Source organism: Eleutherodactylus coqui, chromosome 10, assembly GCF_035609145.1.
Source record: "Eleutherodactylus coqui strain aEleCoq1 chromosome 10, aEleCoq1.hap1, whole genome shotgun sequence".
In the NCBI taxonomy this organism is placed as follows: domain Eukaryota; kingdom Metazoa; phylum Chordata; class Amphibia; order Anura; family Eleutherodactylidae; genus Eleutherodactylus; species Eleutherodactylus coqui.
In genome coordinates, this window is record NC_089846.1 from 139,968,651 (window position 1) to 139,981,002 (window position 12,352).

General features: G+C 50.5%; 2 protein-coding genes across 4 annotated transcripts in view; one reads left to right on the forward strand and one right to left on the reverse strand.

The window, feature by feature from the left end:
- Window positions 1-3,253: 3,253 nt before the first annotated feature.
- On the reverse strand, window positions 3,254-8,253 carry MRPS12 (mitochondrial ribosomal protein S12). Its single transcript, XM_066581931.1, has 3 exons — window positions 8,182-8,253; window positions 5,296-5,365; window positions 3,254-3,796 (listed from the first exon to the last, which is right to left on the reverse strand). The coding sequence occupies exons 2-3, from the start codon at window positions 5,342-5,344 to the stop codon at window positions 3,417-3,419; spliced, it is 429 nt and encodes a 142-aa protein (XP_066438028.1). The 5' UTR covers window positions 5,345-5,365; window positions 8,182-8,253; the 3' UTR covers window positions 3,254-3,416.
- A 237-nt stretch (window positions 8,254-8,490) lies between these two features.
- Window positions 8,491-12,352, forward strand: part of SARS2 (seryl-tRNA synthetase 2, mitochondrial) — a 28,170-nt gene continuing 24,308 nt past the window's right edge. For 2 of the 3 annotated variants that reach the window (XM_066581932.1, XM_066581933.1), the window contains exons 1-3: window positions 8,491-8,736; window positions 10,110-10,205; window positions 10,609-10,638. In XM_066581932.1, the coding sequence (XP_066438029.1) occupies window positions 8,494-8,736; window positions 10,110-10,205; window positions 10,609-10,638 (369 nt within the window). In that variant the 5' untranslated portion in view covers window positions 8,491-8,493. The remainder of the gene's footprint in view (window positions 8,737-10,109; window positions 10,206-10,608; window positions 10,639-12,352) is intronic. The other variant, XM_066581934.1, reaches the window with a different exon arrangement.

Consider the following 12,352-nt stretch of genomic DNA (forward strand, 5'->3'; position numbering starts at 1 on the left):
TGTGGTTTCCGATAGTATTAATTTGGAATACATACAACTTTTTGATCGCTTTTTATTGCATTTTTTCTGGAAGACAGGGTAACTAAAAAAGTGTATTTCTGGCATTCTTTTTTTTTTTTTTTCGGACGACGTTCACCGTGCAGGAAAAATAATGCACTACTTTGCGGGTTATTGCCCGCGGGTGTCAGCTGTAATAAACAGCTGACGCCCGCACTGTATGGAGGGAGATAGCGGTGCTACCTCCCTCCATACACGTCCTGCAGCTGCAGGACGTAAAAACACTATAGGATGGTCACTAAGGGGTTAATAGTTGGACATGCCCATGAAGCAATTGGCATGTTGGATTAAAGGCTGGTTTAGGCAGGACGAGTGTCGGGCAAACTACGTCCCCGTACATACTAGCTCCCATGCACCTGCATTGGGTCTCAGTGGGGAGGCTGCAGGAGATTTCTCTCCTCTTGCTCCCCCACCCCTCTCCATTGACATAACACAGCGGCGTTCAGTACTGAACGGCCGCTATTAACACTGAGCGATCAGCTGATTGGCCATTGTTTATGCAGCATTAAATCATGTGTCAAGTTTTCTTCAGATCAGTTTCAGTGTGAATCCACATTAGATGGAAAATCCAGATATCTGAATGACTTGCAGCACGGCCCGGCCATCGGTGCTAGACTAGCCGGGGCGAGGATCTCCCTGCACACCTTGTAGGGGTGTCTCATGCAGCGCTGTGGGGAGTATATGGTGTGATCAAAAATAAACCTGCAGTGAAAGGTGATCCAGTGGATAGATCTGCTTTGCGGAATCCGCACAGGTCACCCGTGCATTAAGCCGCCCATAGGGAAGCATGCGCGTCCGCACATGAAATAAAGCATGCGGATGTGTTTTGCGGACCTTTTGGTCTGGAAAACAAATGTCAGCATGCTCCACTTCAGTGCAGTTCCTGCACGGACGGCTTCCATTGAAGTCAATCAGCGGCTCGTACGCAAATGAATTGCAGATTACGCAGGAAAGCAGGAGTTTAAAAATAAAAAAAAAACTCCACTCCGCGGTCGGCGCTTCCACACCCATCGGCAGTGAAGAAAATAGAAGACGCAGGTAATCAGTGTCGTCAGCCGCGGACAGGGTCTGATCCAGCTGCGAGCTCCCGCGTACCGAGTCCGATCCGCACAGGAGGTCTCGGGCCTCATTAACACCGCAGTCATCGGTCAGTATTCTTCATTATTATTTGTGAGCCGATGCGAGGCTTTCCCTCGTACTTCCTGTAGGTTCCACTCCTGGCTTTGACTAATACATAAGGCGTCAGCCCTCGTTATTCGGCTCGCTCTCCTACATCTGCAGCAGTTATTGATCCTCGATTCTGCATTGAGTATTTTTTATCTTTTTATAGTATTTTTAACCTTTTCCCTTCTCTTTCGGTCATTATATTCTGGGAGCGCCTCTTATCGATCCAGACTTTTTGTATTTCAGTCATCTGTGAGCCATGATCAGAGCTACTTCTCAGTATACATATAACGCCCGGCGTCAGTTTAGGTGGTAGCTATTGTTTGGAGGAATCATACTGCTACTGTCTGATAGAGGAGAGGCGCCCGTGTCCGATGCTTTACTCCATGAGGGGGGCGGTCTGAGCCCCCTCTTCTCTATGCGTTCTATCTGTCCATCGCCCAACTACTTCCAGCAGGGTTGACTTCCTATTATGACTACTTCCAGGTTCTGATGGAATCTTCTGCCGGACAGTCATCGCGGAGCCGCCGAGTGGCACATGAAACTTTGCTACAACTATAAATGTTAGTAACCTGAAAAGACACAACTTACCGTATTTACTCGAGTATAAGCCGAGGCACCAAGTTTTACCCCCCCCAAAAAACTTGAAGTATAAGCCTAGGGTGGGTTTATACTCAAGTGAGGTCTGTGCATTATTGCTTTTAATGGGGCCGCTGCTGCTGCCGGTGGGCCCATTGAAAGCAATGGGATGCGTGCAGTGATTTTTGGGGAAGGGCTTTAAATATAAGCCCTTTCCTGAAAATCATCCCTAAGGCGTAAAAAAATAACAAAAATACTCACCTCTCTGCCGCTGTCAGGGCTCAGGTGAAACTGCATCGTCGCCGCCCCTCCATCCCACCCCAAACTGCATTGTCACCGCCCCTCCATCCCACCCCAAACTGCATCGTCGCTGCCCCTGCCTCCTCAGGGCCCGTGCCGACGGAAGAAACAGGATGGGAGTGCCACCACACGGGAGGCCCTGCACGCCTCAGGGGACAGAGCAGCAAAGGCGCAGAAGCTTACCACAGCCACAAAGGAAGAAGTCTCTGCAGCGCTGGGGTGGTGAGTGCAGCTAATCAGCCACTGGGGGCGTCACCTGGCTACACACACCACTTCCGGCACGGACAACACAGCGGTGGCCGGCGTGCAGAAGAAATGAAGAACGGCGATATCATCCCACCACACACAGAGGCTGCAGGCACACCCAGACGAACGGGAGAGACCGGTGAATAGGTAAGCAGCATGGTTGGCACCGTATTCACTCGAGTATAAGCCAAGGGGGGCTTTCTCAGCACAGAAAAATGTGCTGAAAAAGTCGGCTTATACTCGAATATATACGGTATGTTGTTGGTTCCTGATGAAGGGGATACTTTGTAACATCCCCAAAACACATCAAGAGATCAGGTTTATTGGAAGGAGTGCTGGTTACTCGGTTCTGCAGTTTCTCATTGAATATCTGCCTGGATCTGAGGAGGGGATCTTTACCTAACAGCACTGCCCTTCCACACCCCCGGATACGAAAGGATAAATGTCACTTCTATTCCAAACTCATTGCTTTATCTATTCTGCCTTCAGTATTAAAGGCCCTCACTGTTTGTTCATACATTTACTGTCAATGAAAGGGGTCCAAGGACGTCCAGAATCATTCTGATGCATCGACCCTGCAGGCAAGTGCAAAAGTGGATCAGTGAACAGTTTAAGAAAAATATAATCTGGTTTGATGAATCCACATTTCTGTTGCACCGTACTGACGGGAGGTCAGAATTTGGTGCAAGCAGCATGAATCGCTGACCCCTTCCTGTCAGCAACACCATATCATTTGAGGCAACTACAAGAAGCTTCCTGTCCGCAGGGGCCGGTATTCCTGTAGAGTGATTTCTCCCCCATGATGAATTACTGCAGTGATGAAGGCTAAATGAGGTTTCTAAGAAAAGGCCCTGCAGTAGATGTGGCAGCATTATTTCATGTAGATTCCTAATTAATATACAAACCACAAGTTTATTTTTTTAATGGCAAATAAGAAATAAAAAGCATCAAGTTTCCATGAAAGCAGGAATGAGTCTCAAGGTGAGACGATAACGGTACATCATCGGGCCACGACCGGCCCCCGGGGTGCAGTCTGCTGCTGGCCTTGGGAGTGCACACAAGCCATGCTATCATTTCTTCTTCACATGGGCACAGTCATACTTTCCACGGACTATTTTCAGCTTGAGCCCAGGGAGATCCTGCGTGCGGCCGCCCTCCACCAGGACAATGTTATGTTCCTGCAGATTGTGGCCTTCCCCTGGTATAAAGCACACAACCTCCTTGCCATTGCTGAGCCGCACACGGGCACACTTACGGTTGGCAGAGTTGGGCTTCTTAGGTTTACGGATCATGGTCTTCAAAACAACACCCTTGAGTTGAGGGTTGCCATCCAAAGGTCCCGGTTTGCGTATTTTTTTCTTGGGTGGGCCTGATCGGTGCATCTGATTCAATGTAGCCATACTACAAGAATCCACCAGTGAAGGAACAGAAGTACGGAAAAGTGAAGAACCTAAAACAAAAGACGACAGGACAGACAGGGAGTCCATTCAGAACATATTGCACATAATTAAAGGGGTATTCCATTCTTGGCCTTTCATGAGAAGACCTTGAGCTCTGTGAAGACCACCTGTTGGAAAAACCCAAGAGCTTCAACCAAGGGCTGTTCCCATAGCTCTCACTGAAGTGAATGGAAACTACAAAAACAGAATAGCACAGCATGCTGCTTCCATAACAGGGCGTTGCAGTGTAGTATGCTGTGCTACGCCGTTTACGTAGTTCCTATTCACTTCAATGAGAGCTCCGCAATCAGCTCTTTCCATAGGCTCTGCTTGGTGGCTGCTAAGCACGGCAGCAGCTTCCCATCTAGGCTATGAAAAGCAAAGGTGAGAACAACCTTTTAAAGAGCTTATCTCATTGTAGACATTGGTGGTATACTGCATCAATGCCGGGTCTGCCACAGCATGGCCGCTGTGCCCGCTATCAATTGCTACAATGAAGTTGCAGTGGGGCTAAAAAATACAGCCCCTTCCCAAAACACGTTCATTGGTGGCCGAGTCCACTGGATGCACATAAATACATTTGGAAAATCCTCTCGCGGGTCGGACCGGCCTCTCGTTCTTCTCACCCGCAAGGACTTTTTGTTACCAGTGTTCCTTCAGAGAGCAGTAGGGACTGCCCAGTCGAGGGTCACATATTTATGTGTTTTCGGGAAGCAATGAGCATTAAGTGGGAGAGCTAAATGTAAAAAAATAAAATGGGAGGCAATCAGCATATTGGTAAGCGGTGCACGCCGAAGTAGCGCACACCTCCCTGCGAAGCTTATTGGCTAGTTGTTGGAAGGATAGCAATTACCTGTTTACACCAGACAATCAACCAGCAACTAATTTCTAGAAGAGCTGAAACAAACAGACCAGCAACTAGGGAATGAATTCTCGCTTATCATCTGGTTGGTGGCCGCACTTACACAGTAAAACTGTCACTTACGTTAACTCTATCCAGCGACTAGTCGGACAACAGCTGTCCCATGTAAAACCACCCTTAGAGCGAAAAAAAAGTCCGTCCGCAACTACGCTCACTGCTACGGAACATAGTGGCGCATGAACAGGTTTTTTTCCCCCTCGGAGTAATAAAACTCCGCGCTATAGTGCACATGTTTGAATAAAACAACGGGAAGATCGGTCCTGCACTGTCTCACCTGCACGGAGGTAATACTAGAGCAAGATAGGGTACGTCCTACCTCTTCTCACCCGTACTAATACCGCGGTTTTGTTTCGTCCCCATATACTGCCGTGATTATCAAGGCCACATAATGGGACCAAGTGACGCCCCTGGGAGGACGCCCTCAGGGCCCATTCACACGGGTGCATTTTCTGTCCTTATTCAAACACAAAAACACACAGTTCCGCATGCCAGTAAAACGCAGCGTATTACCATCCGGTCGTGTGAGCCCGGCCTGAGGCGCAGTTCAAAGCAGTGTTGGACGTAGAAAAAACAAAAAAGTCTACCTACCCCATCTCCAAGGCAAGGAGACAAGGCTCCGAATCCCTGCAAAGGACATCGTGGATCAGACAGTCATCACCTGCAAGAGAGAGAAACTCCTGTGAGTGTCCTTCTGTAGACCATCACACACATACATACAGACATATATGAGGACATCACTATCTGACCGGAACGCCCGGTAATCTTCCCATCATGTAAGATGTGATGTTTGCTTTATGGACATTATATATGTGAGAAACCGACCGAAACACAATTTCACAGCAGCTTTTATATTGTGCAGTTGTTAATCAAACTACTAACGACCACTTGTCTGTATGTTTGTGTGTGAGTGCTTCTCATGCTCCGCCCCCTGGTGACGCCATCGAAGGTCCTACAACATATATAAAACACAGAAGAACAACACAGTTGGAAGGGGAGGACAAAAATAACACACTAAGAATACAACTAAGCCGTTATTATCTCAGAAAACACAACTCAGCAGCCCTGACAGGAGACACCGACCTACCACCACCCCAGAGATCCCGTGGGCTGAAGGACCTGCGCTGATGTCACTGCTGTGGGAGGAGCCAAGCTGTGTGTCTCTTGTGTAGTAATCAAGCTGCTGTGAGTGATGTGCCACCAGAAACACTGGGACTATAATGTCCTAATAATTACTGGTAACACTAGAAGGACGGCAATGATCTATGTCCGCAAATCATTAGAGAAACCAGTAAAAGGCGCTGGATTTGTCATATGACAGATCTCACCAGACCTCAATGACTTACGGGGTCCGTCGGGGGTCCTTCTTGCGTACAGGTCTGTTGTGAAATCTAACAGCGGCTCGAACACAAGCTAGGCCACTTTGAGATGAGCGTAATATGGACAAGTGTCCTATATGATGTGTCAGTAGACCGGCGGTCAGACCAGGACATGCGCCCATGATACGCTTGTTGAGAACGGGTCTTATATGTATATTGTTACAAACTTTCCTGCATCTGGGGAAAAGAAAGGTCACCGCCCTCTTCCAGTAGTTAAACATTCCCCCGGGGCAATAAGAACGATGTAGGAGAAGGAATCGGACACTTGGGAAGAAGCACAAGTAATAGTTATTTCCATATACTAATACTTAGCGGAGCCTCACTCAGCCCTAATGACATCAGATACCCTCTGTGGGATACTTTCTACCAACGTCTGATACACTTCAGCTGGCATTTCCCTTCATTCATCCTGCAAACGTCTGGTGAGTTCTCGTAAAGAAGATGGACACGGTTTATATTTCTTAACCAGACATTCTAGTTTGTCCCAAAGATGTTCAGTAGGTTCAGGACTCTGTGCAGCCGGTCCAATCATGGAGCATCCATATCCTCAAACCAACATAAACCAGCGTTGGATGTGTGACGAGGCGCGTTGTCTGGTTGGAAGTATGGCCGACCATTCCCAGAGTATTGCCACATTGTCGGCTGCACATTACTGTCTACAATGTCAGGGTCACCTCCGTGCTCATGGTTCTTGCCACTACAACCTACGGACCGAGACCATGCCACGTAACACATCCCCAGACTGTAACAGAACCTCCATCATACTTACCTGTTGGCACAACACACTCAGGTAGGTGTTCCCCAGGTTCCTCCACCCCCAGGTACGTCCATGTGATGTGAAGATGGAGTAGTGTGATTCGTCACACCACAGAACGTTCTTCCATTGCTGAACTGTCCAATGACAACGCTCCTTACAACACTCTTCAAGGGCTGATGCATCTTCTTTGAGAGAACTTATCAGACATTTGCAGGATGAATGGAGGGAAATACCAGCTGAATTGTATCAGGTGTTAGAAAGTATGTCACAGAGGGTATCCTATGTCATTAGGGCTGAAGGAGGCGCCACTACGTATTAACATGAGGAGATAAGTACCACTTCTGATTCTTGCTCTGGCACCAATTACTTCTGACAGCGTAGCGCAGTGTCGGGCGAGTCACTGAATTAATTTGCCGCTTTAAGGCCGCAGATTCAGATGTTTCTCTGAATTGTGAAATCGCTATTAGCCCGCCCCCTATTGGTGGGGTTAATATTAGGCCGAGGGAACGGTGCAGGATGAGTCGGGACACAGTGCTGCAAGGAAGCTGATTGCTGATTGGCCGAATCCTGGCCATCCAGCTCTACAGCACGGTGTCAATGCCACTGCTGTGGGGGCACTGCGGACGATATTACTGCTGCGGGGGAGGGGCATACTATGGACAGGATGCAGGAGAGACCCCGCAGGGGGGTTATGATGTCTGAGGGGGGGGGTTGATAAGTTGGGGGAGGGGTAGTACCTTACTTTGACCTCCATTCTTTTGTATACACGGTAAGCGGCCCGCGCAGTGACGATGCGCTCACAAGTAGCGGATTTGGATGTCAATCCGCAGCATATTTTGCGCGGTGTATTCGCGCCATCTGGGGGATCCTGCCGCGGTTTTCGCCGTGGATCTGCAGCAGATTCACTCTTTTCACTAAAGGGGCGACATCTGCTGCGGAGTTTGATGTGTTTTTTGCTGCACCAATTGCCTACAGGTGAACGTTGGGAGCGTTCCCGGGGCTTTAGGTTCAGTTTGGCGCGGACGTCACGGGCGCCAAAAGCAGCATTGTGACCTCCGAGCGGCAGCAGTCACCGGCATTGGCGCACGGACAGCACTTCGCCGGGTTCTGCTGATGATCAGAACACCCAGAAATTCTCTTATGTAAAAAAACTAACAAGAAAATTAATATTAAAATCAATAATTGAGAACATTTTGGGGGGAAAAGTGGATATTTTAATTCCCAGCACTCCAGCCCGAGGGTTGTGTAGTTATCAGCTACACAGCGTGCTGCATCCTGAACTACATCACTGCACTGTAGAACCACTAGTCCCAGCATAACCTGCTGCAGATCCTCACTCACCTTGAGTAGCCCGGATGATGCACACTGCCGCACGTGCAGCCACTTCCGGGTCATACACTGATCGCCTGTAACCTCGCCTCTAGCTCTGATTGGTCAATTCCAGTGACAGCAGCTCGTTCTTGTGTTTTCATTGGTTGCTTTTAATGGTATTGGCTCACGATTGGTCATTTCCTGTTGCAGAAGTCTCATCTAGTCTGATGATTGGTCAATGCTAGATACTCTAGCATCATCCGGTCTTCTGGTTGGTCAGTTGCCCTAAATGTGTCTCCGTTCTGCTTTGTGATTGGCTTGCTCGATTTACAACTGGGGAAGATGGCGGCTCGCATGCTGCTCCGGTTATGTGTCCGTTCTATATGCCGGGGGTTGTCAGGGACGCGAGCTCTCTGCACCGGGGAGTCGGCGCCCCCCAGCCGGCTGTATGAGTGTATGCGGGAGGGGAATCTTAGCTGGTCGCAGCTGGACATGGAGGCCCTGAGCCGGGATATAGATGCTGCGGAGCGGGAACTGTCGGAAAGGAGACCGGGGAGACCGCAGGAGGGAGAACTGCGGGCGCTGGTGAGAGAACAGACGTAGCTGGCGTTCCAGCTCACCAGTGGTGTAGTGCTACCATGTGACCAGCAGGTGTCGCTGTTGCGTCTGGCAATAGCTGATTTAAAGGGACAGTGCAGCAATGAAACACTAATAATGGTTAGACTCCAGATCTGCTCCTAATATCTCATCATCACGTGTGATCCCATCATGTCCCATATATACACAGAGCTCCTCACTGCCTCCCCCTGGTGGTCACAGCAGTATCGCTGCCCCGACTGGAGTGAATTGACCGCTGGCCCAGTGCCGCTTCATTCATATCAATGCAGCTGACGGAAATGGCCATCACTCCAGTTGGAGCTGCCCTGCAGAAGCAACTAGAAGTGGGGCAGACGGGACCCCTCATGATTGATTTAGGTCCGACAGCTGGGACCCCCACCGATCAGCTAGTTAATCCCTTTCCCATGCAGGGAGACCCCTCTAACAGGTCTATAGGACCCCCTTATGGTGCAGAGAGGGGTGGATTTATAGATTTGGCCGGCTGGTTGCTTGAACCTGCGGCCGGTGTGCTTCCAGGTAAACCCCATAGTCCGTATCTCTCCCGGTATTTGTGGGCTTTAAGCAACCGATTGCAAAAAACAAAAATGGCTGCAGTAAATGCAACGTTTGAAGTTGCCCTGAAACTTCTCAGCCCCGAGTCCAGGATGGAAAATAAACCACTTCAGAGAAGACCGACTGATGCATTGTAACAAACCCTCAGCTCAGCGAGTACAATTAGGTCTGTACAGAATTTAAGGTGCATCTGTTCACTGACAATAAGCAGAGATCTTGAATTGGGCTATTTTCCTTTGATTAGGTGTTGGGCCTCTTTAGGGGGTCCGCAGCATGAATTGATCACCCATCTACGGGATATGGGCTTACTATGTGATCGATGGGGTCTCCTCCGCTCTAGAGAACGGGGGTCCTGTAAGCAGTGTGCCTCATCTCCAGTCCTGAGGGACCCCTCACGACCTGTTGGGGGCGCTGCTGTAGGGTCCCCAAATGAATGGATTGATGGTCTGCATGTGTGACCACTGCTTCATTCATTCAGAGTGTTTTGGGCCCCCGTTCTCAGGATTGTTGGGGTCCCAGCAGGCAGACCCCCATTGATCAGATAACTGACTCCATTTCTTGTGACCTCCCCGTTGCGATAGACCATACCGCTGGCACTCTGCGCCCCGTTAGAGTGCGCCCCGTCTGTGCCCCCTCCGTGTGTTTGGGACTTGAAATTGGAGTTGCAAAAAGTCACCTGTCATCTCTTACCGCGGATCCGGGCTGCAGATTGCACATATGGATGTTGCCTGTTCACAAGTCTGTCCTACGGGGGTCCGCATGTAACCGCAGCTCTGATGCCGTCACAGGTCAGCCTCTGGGGAGAACTGCAGGCGCTAAGGCAAGAAATCCACAGCCTGGAGGAGGAGAAGTCACAAGTGGCCAATGAAGTCAAGGAGCTGACGGTGAGCATCGGCTTGTATGAGACGCCCTTCACACCTATCAGCTGTCCACAGGATTAGTACCAGGTCACTAGGACCCCCATGGTCACTGGAACGGGGGTCCCACATTCAAGCTCTGACAGAAACAGCTGATCACTACTTGGCTGTCTATTAGTCTCAGAAGCAGCAGCGCACATGCTCAACCGCTGCACCATTCAAAGTCTGACTGCCTACCCCACCACTAGGGGGCAGTCACTGCAGAGAGAGTCATACATGTTGCAAAGAAAGTGTCGCTCTTATGATATTTGGACTGGCACACCCAAGGCAGTTATACAATGCAGGGGGGTCGGGGACGTAATCTAGAGGGAGGATGGGCTGCTATCAACCTCTTGCTGTTTTACTCATCCTGCATTTTTGTCCCCCCCAGCTGACGCACGATCAGCAGGTGCTGCAGTCTGTAAGTATCTCCCGTGTTTCCTCTTGGAATATTCTGTTTTTGCTGGGATGGGAAAACTATCTTTAATGCTACAAGAGTAATGAAGGGACACCAATACTGCATTTAGACGTCCAAGTGCGACTTGCATTCGAGGTTTGCGGCTACATGTTGCATCAAAGAGCGCCCACCCACCACGCCAGGGTATTATTGTATCTTGTCACCACCGGAAGCTAGGGGTTTGACAGGACTTCCATGGAGGAATGCCCCTGTCACACCCCTAGCTCCCAATTGGTGCAAGAATTTAAAGTCCTGGAAGGTCATTGGATGCATTTTTGTCAGACACCGGCGGCTGTCAGTAACTGTTCCCAGCCTCTGTGGCCTCCCTGCGGCACTGAGTGACTGTCCTCCTGCACTGTATGGCTTCCCCGCTGTCCTCCTCCAGCAGTACTCTGCGGCCGGCAACTGCAGCGGCTCTCCCCAGCGCCGACATGGTCCGCCGGGTCTGGCTGTTGGCTTCTCTGCCACTGCTTTAGCCACCCCACCGCCGCTCACCATGTCCTCCCCTATGCAGCCCACCGCAGCGGCTCAGAGAGGTGTGCGCGGGCCAGCGGCGGTAAGTAGCGGTGACATGTTGGGACCGCCGGGTCTCTCTGCTGCCTTCTCCCACTGTGCTTCACGAGCCGCTGGGATGGTAGGAGCGCAGAGATGTGCCGACCGCAGGCTCTCTGTGCTGCCTCGCATGAGGAGACGCACCCCCGACAGCACCGCACATCCAAGGAGCGGAGGTAGGACGGCACAGCCGGCGGGGAATGAACCTGCAGTAGCAGGGAGTGGAGGAGAGGGGCCGTGTTCCGGAAAGACACATCTGGCGAGCCGGGCAGAATGACGACAGCAGCGAGAACCTTGATTCTGGGCCGGGAGCCAGGACATGAGAAGGTAAGTGGCCTGGCAGGACCTGCAGCGGAGCCTTCTTTACAGCCAATCAGCTACTGGGGGCATCACCCAGCTGTCACTCTTTACTCCGCCAGGACTTCCTGGTGGCGTCAAGATACAATAGTACCCCATGCCGGTGTGCCGTCCCCGCTGCTCAGACTCCACATGTTGCATGGATTGTTCTTGTCCATGAAAATGAATTACATTAGGACCTACTTGGATTTCTTTCACATGGACGATCAGTCCGTGCGATGGATCACTTGTCTGAAAAGTCCCATTAGTTTTAAAAGCAACCTGTCACCTGGTCCATGTGTCCCGCTCTACAGGCAGCAGGACTCTGGGCCGATCTGCCCGCGACCCCCGTGGATGTGCTTTTCTCAAATACTACAGCGTTTCAGAATAAACACACTTGTTAAAGTTTGACTTGGGACGGAGCTCTGGAGTCAAGGAGGCGGGCCTTGCCGGTCTATCCGCGCCTGCCGCATGCTGACAACTCTTCCTGTACACAAGCATGGGGAGGAACAGTCAATCGGCACGCTGCGGTCAGGGAGAAGCCGGCACGGCCCGCCTCTGCACAGAGCTCTGAAGTCCAACTTTAACCCTTTCCAATCCAATTTTGGATTCAGGGTTTCCTAAAAGGCTTTCTCTTTTTGCTGTTATACAACGGTGCCATCTGCTGGCTAAAGTGTGTCCGTGTGTGTGTCTGTGTGTGTGTCCGGCTCCGACAGAGGAGTGGCTGGCAATAGACGGTAAGAATACCCTGTCGGACGTCTTCTGACATTGGAGCTGTACAAGCTTCAAT

Excerpts from the sequence above, each read along its gene's own strand:
- MRPS12 (XM_066581931.1), bottom strand. The coding sequence starts at position 5,344 with ATGTCCTTTGCAGGGATTCGGAGCCTTGTCTCCTTGCCTTGGAGATGG. Across the intron at positions 3,797-5,295 it reads CTCCTTGCCTTGGAGATGGG|GTTCTTCACTTTTCCGTACT; the intron begins GTAGGTAGACTT and ends CTTTTGTTTTAG.